Genomic DNA, 15010 nt, shown 5'->3' with positions numbered 1-15010 from the left:
AAGAGCACGCCCCGGCACGCAGGGCAGCTCACCGCCAGCTTGGCGGGCAGGGTCGACACCGCCCTGAGGTCACCAAGACAGCATTCCGTGAGGAGCTCTCAATACAACAGTTACTCGGGTGATGGGAAGACGGCTTCCTTGGAACGGCTGTCCTCCGAGAAAGGCCTTTGTGGACTGAAGTCTCCCACGTGGCACGCTCAACGCCACTTTTCTTCTGGCACAGCAACAGACCCTCCTGAGTAACTGGGCTCAGGGAGGTGTCCCCCACACATGTCCAGTGCTAACGGTGCTGCCTTTCATGGTGGCACCGTCAGCAAGAGGCCGTGAATGTCTGTCTTCTATGACTCATCACAGCCAAATAATGTACATGGCGAAACCTGGTTGTCTGGCTTTTACGCTAAATAACACTATACTGTCTACATTATAAATATAAACTATGTATTTGTGATCTGTTAATAACACACATTTTCCTTATGATGCACAGTTTTATAAACAGTACACTCATTCGTGGAAACTGTCACCGACGCCTTTGGCTGACTGTGCTGGGCTATGCGGAGGGAGACAATGTGACATCTCACAACCAGTGAGGGCACGTGATTTAAGTTTCTTTGCGCATGGTCAAAACTGATTCCCAACGATTCTTACATAGCTGCATGCTAAGGCAGGGGGAAAATGAAAGATTCCTAATTCTGGTAACAGTAAAGTCGCTTGCATTGAGCAAACCCTTGCTCTGACAACAATGATAAACTCCAACTAAAATATTAAAACAAAGCAAACAAGCAACTCAAAGTGTTGGAGAGAAGCCAGAAGCGCTCAAAAGCTAGAGGGGTTCCAACCTTTGAAACAAGAAGATAACATGGAGTGAGAGCTCTCTCTCTATGCTGTTCCCTTAAAGACATTCTCCAATCCCCTGCAGTGCAGTCTTCTTTGGTGTGGGGTCAGAGGACAGAGCTTAGGGCTTCTAGAGTGGTTAGAAACTGAAGGAGGGGATCAAACAGAGGAAGCTTGCAAGCCCCGAGTCTGATGATACCCTTTCCTTAAATCCTTGGCTGACTCCTCACTCTCTAAGGAGTCCACAAAAAATATCAGTTAGAAGACAAGAAAGGATCAAGATACCAGCTGTTCTCTACTGCACTGGACACAGAGTTTGGAATTTGAGTTCTGCCAAGTTAAAAGGATTTGGTAAACATTTCAGTTCTCCTACAGAAACTCCAAGAGCAATCAGACTGTCTAAGGAATAGAGAACTCGCCCCCGACATACTCATCATAGCAAAGTACAAAGACAGGTCTACACAACTGCAGAGTCATCAGCCAGCAATTTCACTGGCCAGTGCAACAAAGACAAGGAGCATAATCCAGCTTCTTAACCACAAATAATCTATATAATGTCCATCATAAAGTAACAAGTCACTAGGCATGAGAAAAAAACGGAAAATGTGGTCTATATCCAAGACAAAAAGTGAATAAACTCACCCTAAGATGACCCAGATGTGGAAGCAGCAGACGAAGATTTAACAGCAGGTATTATAACCACGCTCAGGAACTCAAAGAAGTGGTGGTTTTAAAGAGTGAACACAGGGAGAATTAAGAGGCAAATGGCAACTTGAAGATGAAACCAGATGGGTTTGCCAAAGCTGAAAAAATTAAATTATCTGAAATGAAAAATTCACTGACTGATCTTAATAGCAGATTGGAGATGGCAGAAAGACCAGTGAACTTGAAGACTGATCAATAGGAATAAATCTATCTGATGAACAGGGAGAAAAAAATATTAAAGAAAAAAAAAATTTAAGGAGCTGACGCTGTGGCGTAGCAGGTAAAGCCACTGTGTGCAGCACTGGCAACCCATATGGGTGCCAATTCGAGTCCCAGCTGCTCCACTTCCAGCTCTCTGCTATGGCCTGGGAAAGCAGCAGAAGATGGCCCGAGTCCTTGGGCCCCTGCACCTGTGAGAGAGACCGAGAGGAAGCTCCTTGCTCCTGGCTTCAGATCAGCCCAGCTCTGGCCATTGCAGCCATTGGGGAGTGAATGAGTGGATAGAAGACCTCTCTCTCTCTCCCCCTCTCTCTGCCTCTGCCTCTCTGTAACTCTACCTCTCAAATAAACAAATAAATCTTTAAAAAAAATTTTAAGTGACCTATGGGACAGCATCAAGTAGTAATAATACAGACACAACTGGAGTCCAAGAATAAGGCTGAAAAAAATACATGAAATAAATGGCCAAAAATCTCCCAAACTTGGTGGAAAATGTCAATCTTATAAACTCAAAGGGATCAACAAATCTGAAACAGGATAAGAATAAGGGAAACTAAGCTTAGGTACATTACAGACAAAACAAAGATGAAGAGAATCTGGGGGCCAATGCTGTGGCACGGCGGGTTAAAGCCCTGGCCTGCAGTGTCGGCATCCCATGAGGGCGCCAATTCGAGTCTCAGCTGCTCCACTTCCAATCCAGCTCCCTGCTAATGTACCTGGGAAGGCAGCAGAAGACGACCCAAGTCTTTGGGTCCCTGCACCCACATGGGAGACCAGGAAGAAGCTCTTGGCTTCTGGCATCATATCAGCTCCGCTCCAGCCATTGCAGCCGTTTGGGAGTGAACTAGCTGATGGAAGATCTCTCTATATATATTCTCTTTCAAATAAATAAAATATCTTTAAAAAATAAGAGAATCTGGAAAGCAGCCAGAGAACATGACCTGTAATATACAAGGGAGCACAATATGAATGATGTCTACATCTAGACAGGGAAATCCAAGACAGATATTGGAACGAGCTTTTTTAAAGTGCTGAAAGAAAAAGTAATGGTCAACTCAGACTCCTTCAATAATGAAGGATAAAGAAAGACAGAAGAGCTGAGAACTGCTGCTGCCTACAAGACAGTTTTTTTTTTTTTTATTTGACAGGCAGAGTTAGTGAGAGAGAGAGAGAGAGCGAGAGACAGAGAGAGACAGAGAGAAAGGTCTTCCCTCCGTTGGTTCACTCCCCAAATGGCCACTACGGCCAATGCTGTGTTGATCCGAAGCCAGGAGCCAGGTGCTTCTTCCTGGTCTCCCATGCGGGTTCAGGGGCCCAAGCACTTGGGTCATCCTCCACTGCCCTCCCAGGCTACAGCAGAGAGCTGGTCTGGAAGAGGAGCAACCGAGACTAGAACCTGGCGCCCATATGGGATGCCAGAGCTGCAAGCAGGAGACTAACCAAGTGAGCCATGGCGCCGGCCCCTACAAGACAGTTCTAAAGGAAATTGTTTGGGCTAAAGGGAAATAAATGACATTAGATGGAAGCTTGAGTCTATGGAAAGAAGTGAAGAAATTGAGAGTGAACAGTATGAGGGTAAGCTTAACTGTCTTTACACAGTCTTGTCTTAGTTTTTAAACTGATTGTTCGAAGCAGAAATTTAACACTGTCTTGTGAGGCCTAAGACACGTAGAAGGCAAATATGATAACACCAGTACACAGGATAGGGAACAGAACTGAACTCTTGCAAGGTTCTTACATTTTATGTAACGTAGGATGGCACTGACTCTAAGCAACTCAGATAGAAATTTAGAAAGTACGCTTTGGGGGCTGGCATCCACCACTTGTTACACTCGCATCCAATATTGGAACATTGATTGGAATCTGCTGCTCCACTTGTGATCCAGCTCCCTGCTAATGCAACTGGGAAGGCAGTGGTTGATGGCCCAAGTCCTTCAAACCTTCCCACCACTTGGGAGACCCAGATGGAACTCCTGGCTCCTGGCTTCAGCCTGGCTCAGCCCTAGCTGTTGTGGCTATTTGGGAAGCAAACCAGCAGCTGGAAGACCTTTCTCTGTCCTTCCTTTTGTCTCTGGTGCTGTGTCTTTCAAGTAAATAAATGAATGAACCTTAAAAAAGGTCTGCTGCAATCTCAGCACAACCACTGAAAAAAAATAAGTACAGCTAAGAAACGCCAAGAAAGATTAAAATGGAATACTTTAAAAAATTAATCCAAAAGAAGGCAAGAAAAGTAGAGACAGAGAAACAAAAAGCAAAAAGCACACGAGAGAAGACAGCACTGTGGTGCAGCAGATTAAGCCTTTTGTGAAGCCAGCATCCCATGCCAGAGTGCTGGTTCGAGTCCTAGCTGCTCCATTTCTTATCTACTTCCCTGCTAATGTGGTTGGGAAGGCAACAGAAAATATCCTGAGTTTTTGGGCCCCTGCCACGCACATGGGAGGCCCAAATGGAGTTCCAGGCTCCTGGCTTCAGTTTCACACAGCCCTGGCTGTTGTGGCCATTTGGGGAGTGAACCAGTAGACAGATGATCTCTCTCTCTCTCTTTCTCTCTGCCAAATAAATAAATCTAAGACAGCTACATGAGACTAATGTAGAATAAAACAGTAGATCCAAATCTAGCTAGACCAATAATGACATCACATGGAAACAGAATGAATACTCCAATGTAAAAGCAAAGATTGTTATAGTGGTTAAAAAAAAAAGGGGCAAGATCTCACTATAATCTGTCTATAAGAGACACACAGATTTAAAAGGATAGAAATGGATACAAACACAAAGCATAAGAAAACTGGTATAGCTTAGTTTATATTGGACAGAGTAGACTTCAAGACATGCATTGTTACCACAGGCAGAGAGGTATTCCATTTTTGAACAGGATAAATTCATCAGGAAGATATAATATTCATAAATGTGGTCATACATAGTAGCCTCCAAACATATAGATCAAGAGCTGTCGGTGTAATGGGAAAAAAAACAAATCCTCAGCCAAGGTTGGAGATGTTAACCATCTTGCTTCAGTAACTGATACAGAGTAGACCAAGAAAGGTTGTTGAGGTCTGAAACAGCTGAATAGCACTGACCACTCTGATGTAACATTTATATAGAGACCATGAGGCTGGACACTGCAGAACTTGTCAAACACAGCTGTAGCCACAGATAGACTGGAAGTCTTGCAGAGTATATTCTCTGAAAATATGGAATTAAGTTAGAAATCAATAACCAAAAGACGAGGCCTGCACCGTGGCACAGCAGATAAAGCTGCAGCCTGCAGTGCCGGCATCCCATATGGCTGCCAGTTTGAGTCTTGGCTGCTGTACTTCCAATCCAGCTCTCTGCTATGGGCCTAGGAAAGCACTAGAAAATGGCCCAAGTCCTTGGGCCACTGCACTCGCATGGGAGACCTGGAGGAAGCTTCTGGCTCCTGGCTTCGGATCAGCCCAGCTCAGGCTGTTGCAGCTATCTGGGGAGTGAACCAGGGGATGGAAGACGTCTCTCTCTCTCCCTCTCTCTCTTTCTCTCTCTGCCTCTGCCTCTCTGTAACTCTGCCTTTCAAATAAATAAATAAATCTTTAAAAAAAAATAACCAAAAGACACCTTTAAAAACTCAAATATCTGGAATATAAAAACATAATCATTGGGTCAAAGAAGAAATCACAAAGGAAACTAGAAAATACGTCAGCACTACTGACCCTAAGGCTGCTCCTCCACTACTTCAGTATTGTGTACAACTGACTGATTCTGTCATCTAGTAGCATCATGATAAGCACCTGTGTGTTACATACATAAGATTAACACACACACACATACAAGTACACACTTATGTGTGAGTGTGAGCATGTATCCACATATTCTCCCACTCACACTTCCTCCAAAGTCTGGTCCCCATAACCTTTTATTTTCTTCCGTCTCGAAACAATGTATGAGTTCTTACCCAAATAAACATCCCAACCTAAAGCCATGAGAAGCTGGCATCTAGAAGTATTGCCTTGATTTCTAAGCAGGTTAAAGGCCAGCAAATGACTAATCAGGTATAAATTGCCCACACGAAACAGAATTCTTCTCTCTCTCCCTGTTTCTTCTTCTTCCTAATTGTTTCTTCTTTGGTCTGTGCTACCCTGTTCTCTTTTTAGGTGATGGGGTGGGATGGCAGACGCCTTGGGTTTAAATTCATTAAGTTATTGTATGGGTTGTTTAGGGGGTAAAAATAGTGCAACAAATCACAAGATTTCCGATGCATTCCTGATTTGGAGGACTCAGACGAGTCCATAAACAGGACTTTTGTCGGGGCAAGGCCTACCCTACTCGGCGAATGTCTGGGTTGGTGACCTTAGTTGGTTAAAATACAGTGCTGGCTGTGTTGCTCTAACAGGCTCAGTCACCGTGTTGCCTGAGTAGATTCTCAGCTCCAGCTGGACCACACAGAGAACTAGGAGAGTCTGCACTGATCAAGAATACAGCCACCAGGCCCAGGTCAGTAGCAGGGTCATCCTCAAATAGCATAAGTGGCATAGGTTTCAAAGCTCTGTGATTTCTTTATGTTGAGAAAAGTTCTCAGGCTGCAGTGGAGTCTAAATTCCAGCCACGAGGCTCTCCAGCAGCACCCGATGCTCTAGATGTTAATTACACTGTGATTAGAGCTTTCTTTCCAGACACTCCAAAATCATACTCTTCCCCCTTTGGCGTTTCTCTTATAACTGCCAACAAAGTAGACTCCATGAGCTCAGCTCTGGCACAAACAAGACTGACAGCCGGATCAGAGGCTGGCATGTGCAAGATCGCATAAGCATATAATTGCTGTACTCTCTCTCAGTTTTGGATGGTTCACCTTCATCAGGCTGTCAAACTCGAATCCCAGTTATTTTATCAGATGCCTGGGGCATGGAGTCATTAAACTTCTCATTGCTAAATCTCTGTTTTTGTTCTAAACTCGCGTACTCAAGGGACTGATACGATTTCTTGGCTTGTGAAATAGAGAGAAGCCAATTTTCTAAATACGTAAATAAAAATGTAATCTGAACTCTTGTCCTATTAGACAAACAAATCTCAATTAGTTAAGCATTTAATGTCTTTCCTGTGTTTGCAGGGAGAGAGCTCCCCAGTGGATCTAGGAGACAGAGGGGGACAGTCACGAAGACTAGACAATCAATCACTCTTTTTCAGTCGAAGCTCTTCTTTATGACCGGACTTGGGAAAAGAAAAATCAGCACTCAACTGCCTTGGTACTGAATTCAGAAGTGAGTCTTACCTTCTCGCCGATCGTTTCTAAGAACTCGCACTTTCTCAATTTTTCCCAAGAGAGCCCCGTCCTCAGCTGGGAAGAGAAACAGCTGTTTGAGTCTCCAGTTCACAGAGGGCCCAGCCTCCCAGCACAGCGATCCCCCAGCCCTCTAAGGCCTGAACACCTCCTTGGGGGCCCCAAGAGGCGCCTCTTCTTTCTGTCTCCCTGATCCCTGGCCTGTTCGCTCTTCAACGGCACTCCCAACCCTGTGACGGGATGGGAAGGCGAGCGCTGGGAGGCGCCCGGGCGGCTGTGCAGGGCTCAGTACTTACGATCGTTGCTGTAGTCATCCACCAAGATGATTTCTTTTATGAGGTGGGGTGGACTTTTCTTAAGCACACTGAGAAAAGACAAAGAGACGCAGGTTGTGGGAACACAGCTTGGAGTAGGGAACGCTCGTAACTTGGCTGGGAGAGTCAGCTGACAGAGTCTGCAGCCCCCTCTGACCACCCTGGCTGGACTGTGCCTGGGACCCAGCTGGGTCCCGCATCCTTGACAGAGAACAGCGCCCGTCAGGTGCAGCCGGCCTCACCTGACCACCGTCCTCAGCAGGGCCGACCTGGCTTCATTGTGAAACGTGATCACCACGCTGGTGGCTGGCAGGTCCACCCGCCACTGCTTGCGCTGACACCTGCAGGGAGAGAAAGATGGCCCAGACTAGCCTCAGCCGGTTTCACTCTTCGAGAGAACAGGTGCACTGAACTGCCTGGACAGACACACTGTGATTAACTTGTTTTCTGCAGTCACTGGCCAGCTCTGAGACGGAGCGCCAATGGGACAGAAGGAAACGGAAAAACACAATCCGAGCTATGCTTTAAAGAGATGGAAGCTTTTGGCAAAGAGTAACATATTGAGAACATCTTTTTCACATGTTTTGTAAAAAGCGTGTTTTAAAACAGAGCGATCCCATCTCGACTTGCATGAGATACACCTCGAGAGATGTGCTTTTCCCTGCTCACGGCAGTTATTTCTGTGGGGCAGGACCAACTCCGTGCTGCTGCTCTTTTCTGTTCTACTACAACAAGCAGGTGGTGCTCTGGTGATATCTGGAACCTGGCTCTCAGCAAGAATGACGGACCCACCGTCTGCTCCCCCTTATGCTGGGCAGCAGAGACACGTGCCCGTCACCTTGCCGGGCCGTCTCCCAATGGCCCAAGCGATGGTGGGGCAGGCTGCCAGCAATGGGGACTGGGGCTGTCAGTGCTCTCTTGTCCTTTAAGCAAGACTCAAAGAGCCCTGGGGCTACCCCTGACTGCAGAAGTTGACTGAGGGGCCAGGTGCACGGAGCACAGGCAGATTTCAACAACCTGCTCCTCAAGTCTGGGCTCTACAGACAGACACAGGACTGGCAGAGCGCTGTGTGGCTACTATAAAAGCAGGGTTCCTAACAGTGCTGTGGCACCACACGCTCAAGTATACAGGAGAAGGCAGGCTCAGGCTCTGCGGAATCCAGCACAAGGCGCCCCTGAAGGCAGCGCGTGTGGCCCTGAAGAAGTAATGTGCCTGAGACTCCTGGGAGAGCTCGGGGCTGCTGACGGTCCCCAGTGACCGTGAAACCAGAGTTGCTGGATTGGTGGCGCAGTGAACGCTAGCCTGGCAAAGGGGAGCGGGCAGCAAAAGCGACTTTGGAGGCTGGGAGGAGGAACAGGCCTTGGCAGTGAGGCAGCGGTGGGGACCTGCTCACGTTGATGATGGGTAGAGTGTTCCTGCAGCCCCCGCAGGGGAGCCCACGCCACTGGCATTGCAGAGTGGAGAAACCTTCCACGTTGGCATTGCAGAGTGGAGAAACCTTCCACGCACGAGACCAGTACGTTCAAAGACAACAACAGGCTTTTAGTTCTCAACGCAGTTTACCGTGGCCGCAAATTCTCTGCTCCCAGAACTCTTAAACAGGAAACCAGGGGAAAGCTTAGGAGAAGACTTTTGACCGCATCTAAGTGGTTAAGGACTGAAGCGGCTGCTGGACACTGACCAAAGACTCCACCTGAAAGGGACGCAATGCCGCTTCAGGGAAGATGTTCCACAGCCAGCCACTGACCCTTGTGACCCGGCAAATCGCTCCAGAGGAGCAAGTTTGGAAAAGGAGCAAGGAAAGCAGTACAATCAAAAAGCAATCAGGTCAGAAGCACAGAATGGGCTTCTTTTGTTGATTTCCGCTATTACGGTGAGGCCTGCTTCAATTAATCACAAGGCAACTGCAGAACACGGCGGCCTGGGGGGCGGAATACCTGCTGGAATTCGTACCTCCTTGGACCTCCTGCACTAAGCATTTGCTGGCAAGCAGACAGATAGGCCAGTGTTTTTTTCAATACGGAGAATGAGCAGATTGTCAGATTAAGGAAGTGAGACTCTGCAAGGCTTCAGCTGTAAACAAATTACGGAATAATGTCATTCCCAAGAACCCAATCTGTGATGCTAATGAAATAAGGACTTTGCGTTGGGGGGGAGTCACCTCCTCTACAATTAGGCTCCACTTAACGCAGCGGGAGTGCTGAGCTGCGCAGACCAGCGCTCCATGCCTGACTGAGAGCCGGCTTCTGCAGCCACGGGAGAATCGGCAAAGAGACACAAGGCGGCGTTTTTCATTCTCAAATCACAGTGAACTGAAGCAACGCGATCATGTCCTGTTCTCTCATTTTCGTTTTCACTGCGGGAAGCCTCATCTTCCGTGAGCACTTGGAAGTCTCACAGGGCCCTGGAGACATTTTTCAGAACACGCAAGGGTGGCAGCATTTGCATCATTTTATTAAAATTCCTCTGCATATTGACAGGCGGGAAGATTTGCTAGGAATTGGCAATCAGCAAACTTAACAGGGATCCTATTTTTAAGGCAAAGACGGATAACAAGTAGAAACAGAGAAAGATTTGACACTCATGAGTTAGACAGAGAGCATGCTAGCGTGTGTGTGTGTGTGTGTGTGCGCGTCCATGTGCTCCTGAATTCAAACCATAAATCTTCACAATGAGCCAAGAAAGGAGGGTGGGCTTGAGGAATTTCATGAAAAAGAAATGAATTCTGCATTTAAAGAGCCACAGGCCCAGGCAGAGGCAGTGGAAGAAAAGACTCAACAGGGAGCTGGCTGCGGGGCACTGCCTGGCTGGTTTTGGGGCCAGAGTAGTTTATTTGAAGTGAGCAGCGAGCGGGAGGAGCCCGTGGTGGGTCTGTGCTGTGACACTGGTGACACTGGGCCTGCCTCTAAGAGCTCCAGCTCACCTCTGTTTCCCAGCGTCTGGTACTGAAGTGGTACTGGAGAGTATAAAAACCAGATACAGATTTTCTTTTAATCCTCAACTTGGTGGCAAAGTGCCCTGAGGTCAGATGGCTATCGAGATCTGACCTCTCGATTGGCTTGCAACAGGAAAAATCCTGGTGCATCCTGAGTGGCGGCGGCCGGGGAGGGCGAACGGACGCACCTGGGGCAGACCTGACTTTGGCCCAGGTGTCTTGGGGAGGCCCGTGAAGAAGAGCACAGGATCAAAGGCAAGCCCTGTAAACTGGGAAGCTGGGGCTTCTGTTAGGGCAGAAGGCTGTTTCCTGGTGTGGAGGAACACAGAAGTATGCCTCCTCTCGGCCCTGGCCCTGTGCCCTTCCCAGCCTCACTGCCCCACTTCAGTGGTTTCTTGCACGGGCCCGTGCTAACCTTGGTTACTCCTGTGTGCTCTCAGGCAACGGCCCTTGGCATTTCCCAGTCTCTCATGATTACTGGGAAGGTTGAAGAAACAGGTTAATGCAAAAGGACTTTGCAAAACAGAAAGCTCACTGCAGTAAATCCAAGATCCCGCTTCAGGTCAGGCAGATGCAAGGGTGACTACCCTCAGGGCACAGGGTTTGCAGTGGGGCTCTCTCTAGTCCCTTGGGAGATGAGGCCAGCGACAAGGGGTCCGTGGGGGTGCCTAGAGGAACGCCCAATTAAAGGGCCTTAAAAAGGAGCTCAAAGATTGGAATGGTAGATGGAGAAACACACCAGCTTTAGGGCTCAAGAATTTCTGCGGGGACTGGGGAGGGGATGTGGCCAACAGCAGGTCCACACTTCCTGGGAGATGGACATGCACACCAAACAGAAGAGGGTCACAGGGAAGAACAGCCCTGGGTAAACACACCTCATCTCCCCAGAGTGCCTCTTGCGCTCTAGTTCTGTGTACTTGCTTAGGGTGTGAGTCCATGTTCTGCAGCTGTAACTGAAGACCCGCGAGTAGGGATCATGTACCTGCAGGGGTTCTGCAGGCTGAGAAGCCCTGGAGCATGGTGGCAGCACCTGGTGAGGGCCTTCCTGCTGCTTCCTAACATGGTGGGACAGGAGAGGACTTTATGACAGGCCTGCCTGCTCCCAGGACAGTGGTGCTAATCCATTCATGGGGGCAGAGCAGGGCCCCGGCCCCCAACACTGGCACGATGGTGATCCAACTGTGACGTGGATTTTGTGGGGGAGCCGTCAGATCACAGTGATCGGTCATTAAGCATGTGTTTATGTTCACACGGGTGCATTTTTATTACGGGAAAGATGGGAAAGGGACATACTCTAAAACCAAAAGAAGGAATTTTTAAAACAACACTGGAGCTCCGTGGGCATCTGTGTTACGCAGCCCCGGGAGTGTGCCCGGCCCATCTCTGCAGCCCTTCCTTGGATGGATGCACTCTGATTAGGATTCGGAGTTCCACGTGGGAACAAATGTGCTGGCCACACAGTCTCAGAACGTCAGCATCCACACCGGCTACCCACAAGCAGGCGTTCCAGCCCTGGCCCAGCGTCACCGCCAGGATCACCTAGGGCATTTCCAGGCTCGGATTCCCCTGACACAGGTTGCTCTTTACAAGTGATCACATCGGCATTCTGCAGTGACTTCATCTGTGAATTGAGTTAGAGTCTGTCCCTGAGGGACAAGTCAAGCTTGGATTTGCTGGCAAGAGAACAAAGCAAAGCACTATGGGGGAAAAAAGGTAAACAATAAACAAAACAACAACAAAGTCTCTGGGTTTGCAAAGCTAAGGGTCAAGTCTGGGACCAGTGGACATTCCCCAAGGCGGCAGGCTCTGCGTGGCCTCTCCGGAGGCTACAGCGAACATTACTATGTGAGTACATACGAACTATTTCAAACAAAATACAGAGCACGCGCACAAGCCCCCGCACAGCTTTACCCCATCGTAACGTTTTGCACATTGGCATCTGTTTCAGTTGTGTAATGTGAAATGACCCGCAGCAGGTAACCACTACCAGTCCCGTTGTGTCCCATTCCACTGCAACACCCAGCAGAGGGAACCCCTGCCCGGAACTTGGCGCTTCATTACTCCCAGGTGTGTTTTAAATGAACGGCACGTGCCCACACTCCCAGCAAACAGCCTACGGCATTCTGTACCTGTTCCCGCTCCCACGGGTGGCGCTGCGCTGGGACCCGCCACCCGCACTTCTAGAGACCCGTGCCTGCTGTGGCCCACAGAGCTCAGTCATTCATGCTCTCTGCTGTCCGGCTTCACCCTGGAGGACACTGTGCACGCCCTTCTCTGCTGACTACTGACTTCTGTTAACGAGGAGCCAGTGGAGCGCGCCTTTCCACCTACATGAGAACCGGCCTGCACGCGGGACCGCTGGGCACAGCTCGGGCCCCCAAACGCCACGCGCCGAGGAGGGGGCTGTGCGTCCACCTCCACCATGTGTGCGAAATCACACTGCAGCATCTCTCACTGTCCCGCCAGCCAGACTGCTACCAAACAGCCTCTTACCATTCTCATTTCCCTGGCTACTGGCGTGTTGACACATCTTTTCCTGTGTTTATGCGCTGATTGGATTGTTTCTTCCATGACCTGTCTGCTTATACTTAACTGCCTGCCCACCTTTTGATTAGGCTTTTACCTACTATTTGATGACAGGAGTTTATATATTCTGGATATCATCCTTTGCTACGTGCATTGAAGCAGTCTCCAACCGTGAGGCAGATCCTTTAATTTCAGGAGGCCTTCTGACAAACTTAAGTTTTTAATTTTAATTTTTTTATATCTGTGATCTTGAGTTACTGTTCAGGAAAGTTTTCCTAACTCAAGGTCATGATTATATTCTTCCAGATTTTCTTCTAAATGTGTTTTAACTTTTGCAAATGTTTTCAACATTAAGGCTATCCGTCTTCACACAGAGACGTGTGGTACAGGTAATTTCATTTTTCTCTATGTGGCTAATCTGCTGTCCCAGCATCACTTAGCTCTGTAGTTCATCCCTGATTAGTAGTGTCACTGCTGTCATATCATTTATACATACACACACACACACACACAGATACATCTATTTCTATTTTGTTCATCTGTTTGTATAATCTTGCACCCTAACCACACTGCCTTAATTATTGTGGCTTTGAAGTTAAGTCTTCATGTCTGACAGGCAAGTAGCCCTATTGTGTGTTGATTTTCAAGGCTGTACTGGGTATTTGTGGACATCTGCTTTTCTTCACGAATTTAAGAAGTAACTCTTTAAGTTCCACATCAAAACTGCATTGGATTTGTAGATTAACTTGAAGAAAATGAATCTTGATAATACATTTTCTAATGTCCTTAAAATGTTTTATAATTTTTTTTCATAAATGTCTTAACACAACTGTTGTTGCATCTGCTCCTGAATTCCTTAAGCGTTCGGCCTGCTGTACTGAAATGGTCTCTTTTCCTAGTCTGTGTCTGAATAGGCCGTGCCTGGAACTGTTTTCACGTGGACCCATATTCAGCCAACTCACTGAGCTCTTTCATTAGTTCTGGTGGCCACTGTGGCTTTTCAGATTTTCCACCCATCAATGCACCTGCCTTCGGTCCTTGCCTTCCCATTCCTTACACATCTTACAATTCATGTTTTAATGCGGCACCAGTGATAGCCTGCAACACAACATGGAATTTAATAAGGTGGTGGAGAACATCTTTGCCTTAACCCATCTTTAAAGTGAACATGGCAAGGATTTCATCATTGTTTTATATTTGACATAGATGTTTAAAAAAAACCTTTTATCAGCGTTAAATTTTTTTTTCCTTGTGATTGCTGACTTTTAATGTTTTTTCTCCCCTTATGTCTATTTTGAGAATCGTTATCACTTTTTTCCTTTAATCCACTGAAAATATAAATTATAATAAATTTTGATGTTGAGTCATTCTTTTATCCTAAAATAACTTTTTCCAAAGAAAGCAATAGATTACATTTCTTTTTAGGCAGATTAAATTAGAAATAGATTACATTTAGTGGTATCTGGTTCTGATTTTTCTCTTTTTGAATCTATAACTATCAATGTGATTGATCTATAATTTTCCATTCTACTTTCTTTTTCCAGTTTCACTGCTAGGTACTCCTGAAAAAATAGAGTAGCTTTCTCTCTCTGGTCTCTAAATCGGTCTGCATTTTATGCAAACATTTTTGAGCCTCGTATATTTTGAGAATACAATTTTTTTATTGCTGAAAATTACTTTTGGCAGTCTGCATTTGTTCTTATTTTCTCTTTCTTCAGAGACTTTGGTAATTTACATTTTCTTAGAAAACTGTCCATTCTAAATAAGTTTCAAATTTGTTTGTATGAAAGTCTACTTATAATTTCAGGATCTCAGTGCCTGCTTTATTGTTATTATCTAATTATGCCTTTCCTCTATTTTTGCTAATCAGTGTTCTCAGAGATGTAAAAATGAAGCTTTATGTAGTCCTCTGCATTGTTTGTTTTTCTAGTTCATTTCTTCTTTTACCTTCATTATTTCCGCCCTTCTGCTTCCATTACATTTACTTTTTTTTTTTTTAATATCTTCTTTAGTTACGGAGTGGCCTGAGCTGCCCTACGTAAGGATCAAGTGGGTGTAAATCCAATCCCTAGAGAAGGGTAGGAGAGATGGGGAGAAAGTCCATGGGTGTGGCCATCAGCTTCCTTAACTTTGGACACAGGGTGCTGAGGCACCTGTCTCTGTCCCTGGTTATGGTGCACACCATGGTCTGTGGTCTGTGCCCTGCAGCCGCTCTGACCGGTCTC

The 15010-nt window shown here is 46.9% G+C and overlaps 1 protein-coding gene across 1 annotated transcript in view; it reads right to left on the bottom strand.

Annotated features, from left to right (window-relative positions):
* GALNT2 (polypeptide N-acetylgalactosaminyltransferase 2) overlaps window positions 1–15010 on the bottom strand; it is a 195290-nt gene that overhangs the window by 22928 nt on the left and 157352 nt on the right. The window contains exons 4-6 of the mRNA XM_062210588.1: window positions 7566–7664; window positions 7306–7373; window positions 7001–7066 (exon numbers count right to left, since the gene is read on the bottom strand). Of these exons, the coding sequence (XP_062066572.1) occupies window positions 7001–7066; window positions 7306–7373; window positions 7566–7664 (233 nt within the window). The remainder of the gene's footprint in view (window positions 1–7000; window positions 7067–7305; window positions 7374–7565; window positions 7665–15010) is intronic.

Source organism: Lepus europaeus, chromosome 14 (genome assembly GCF_033115175.1).
Source record: "Lepus europaeus isolate LE1 chromosome 14, mLepTim1.pri, whole genome shotgun sequence".
NCBI classification, from domain to species: domain Eukaryota; kingdom Metazoa; phylum Chordata; class Mammalia; order Lagomorpha; family Leporidae; genus Lepus; species Lepus europaeus.
Note: the sequence above shows the minus strand (reverse complement) of the source record. Positions and strands in the feature narration are given on the sequence as shown.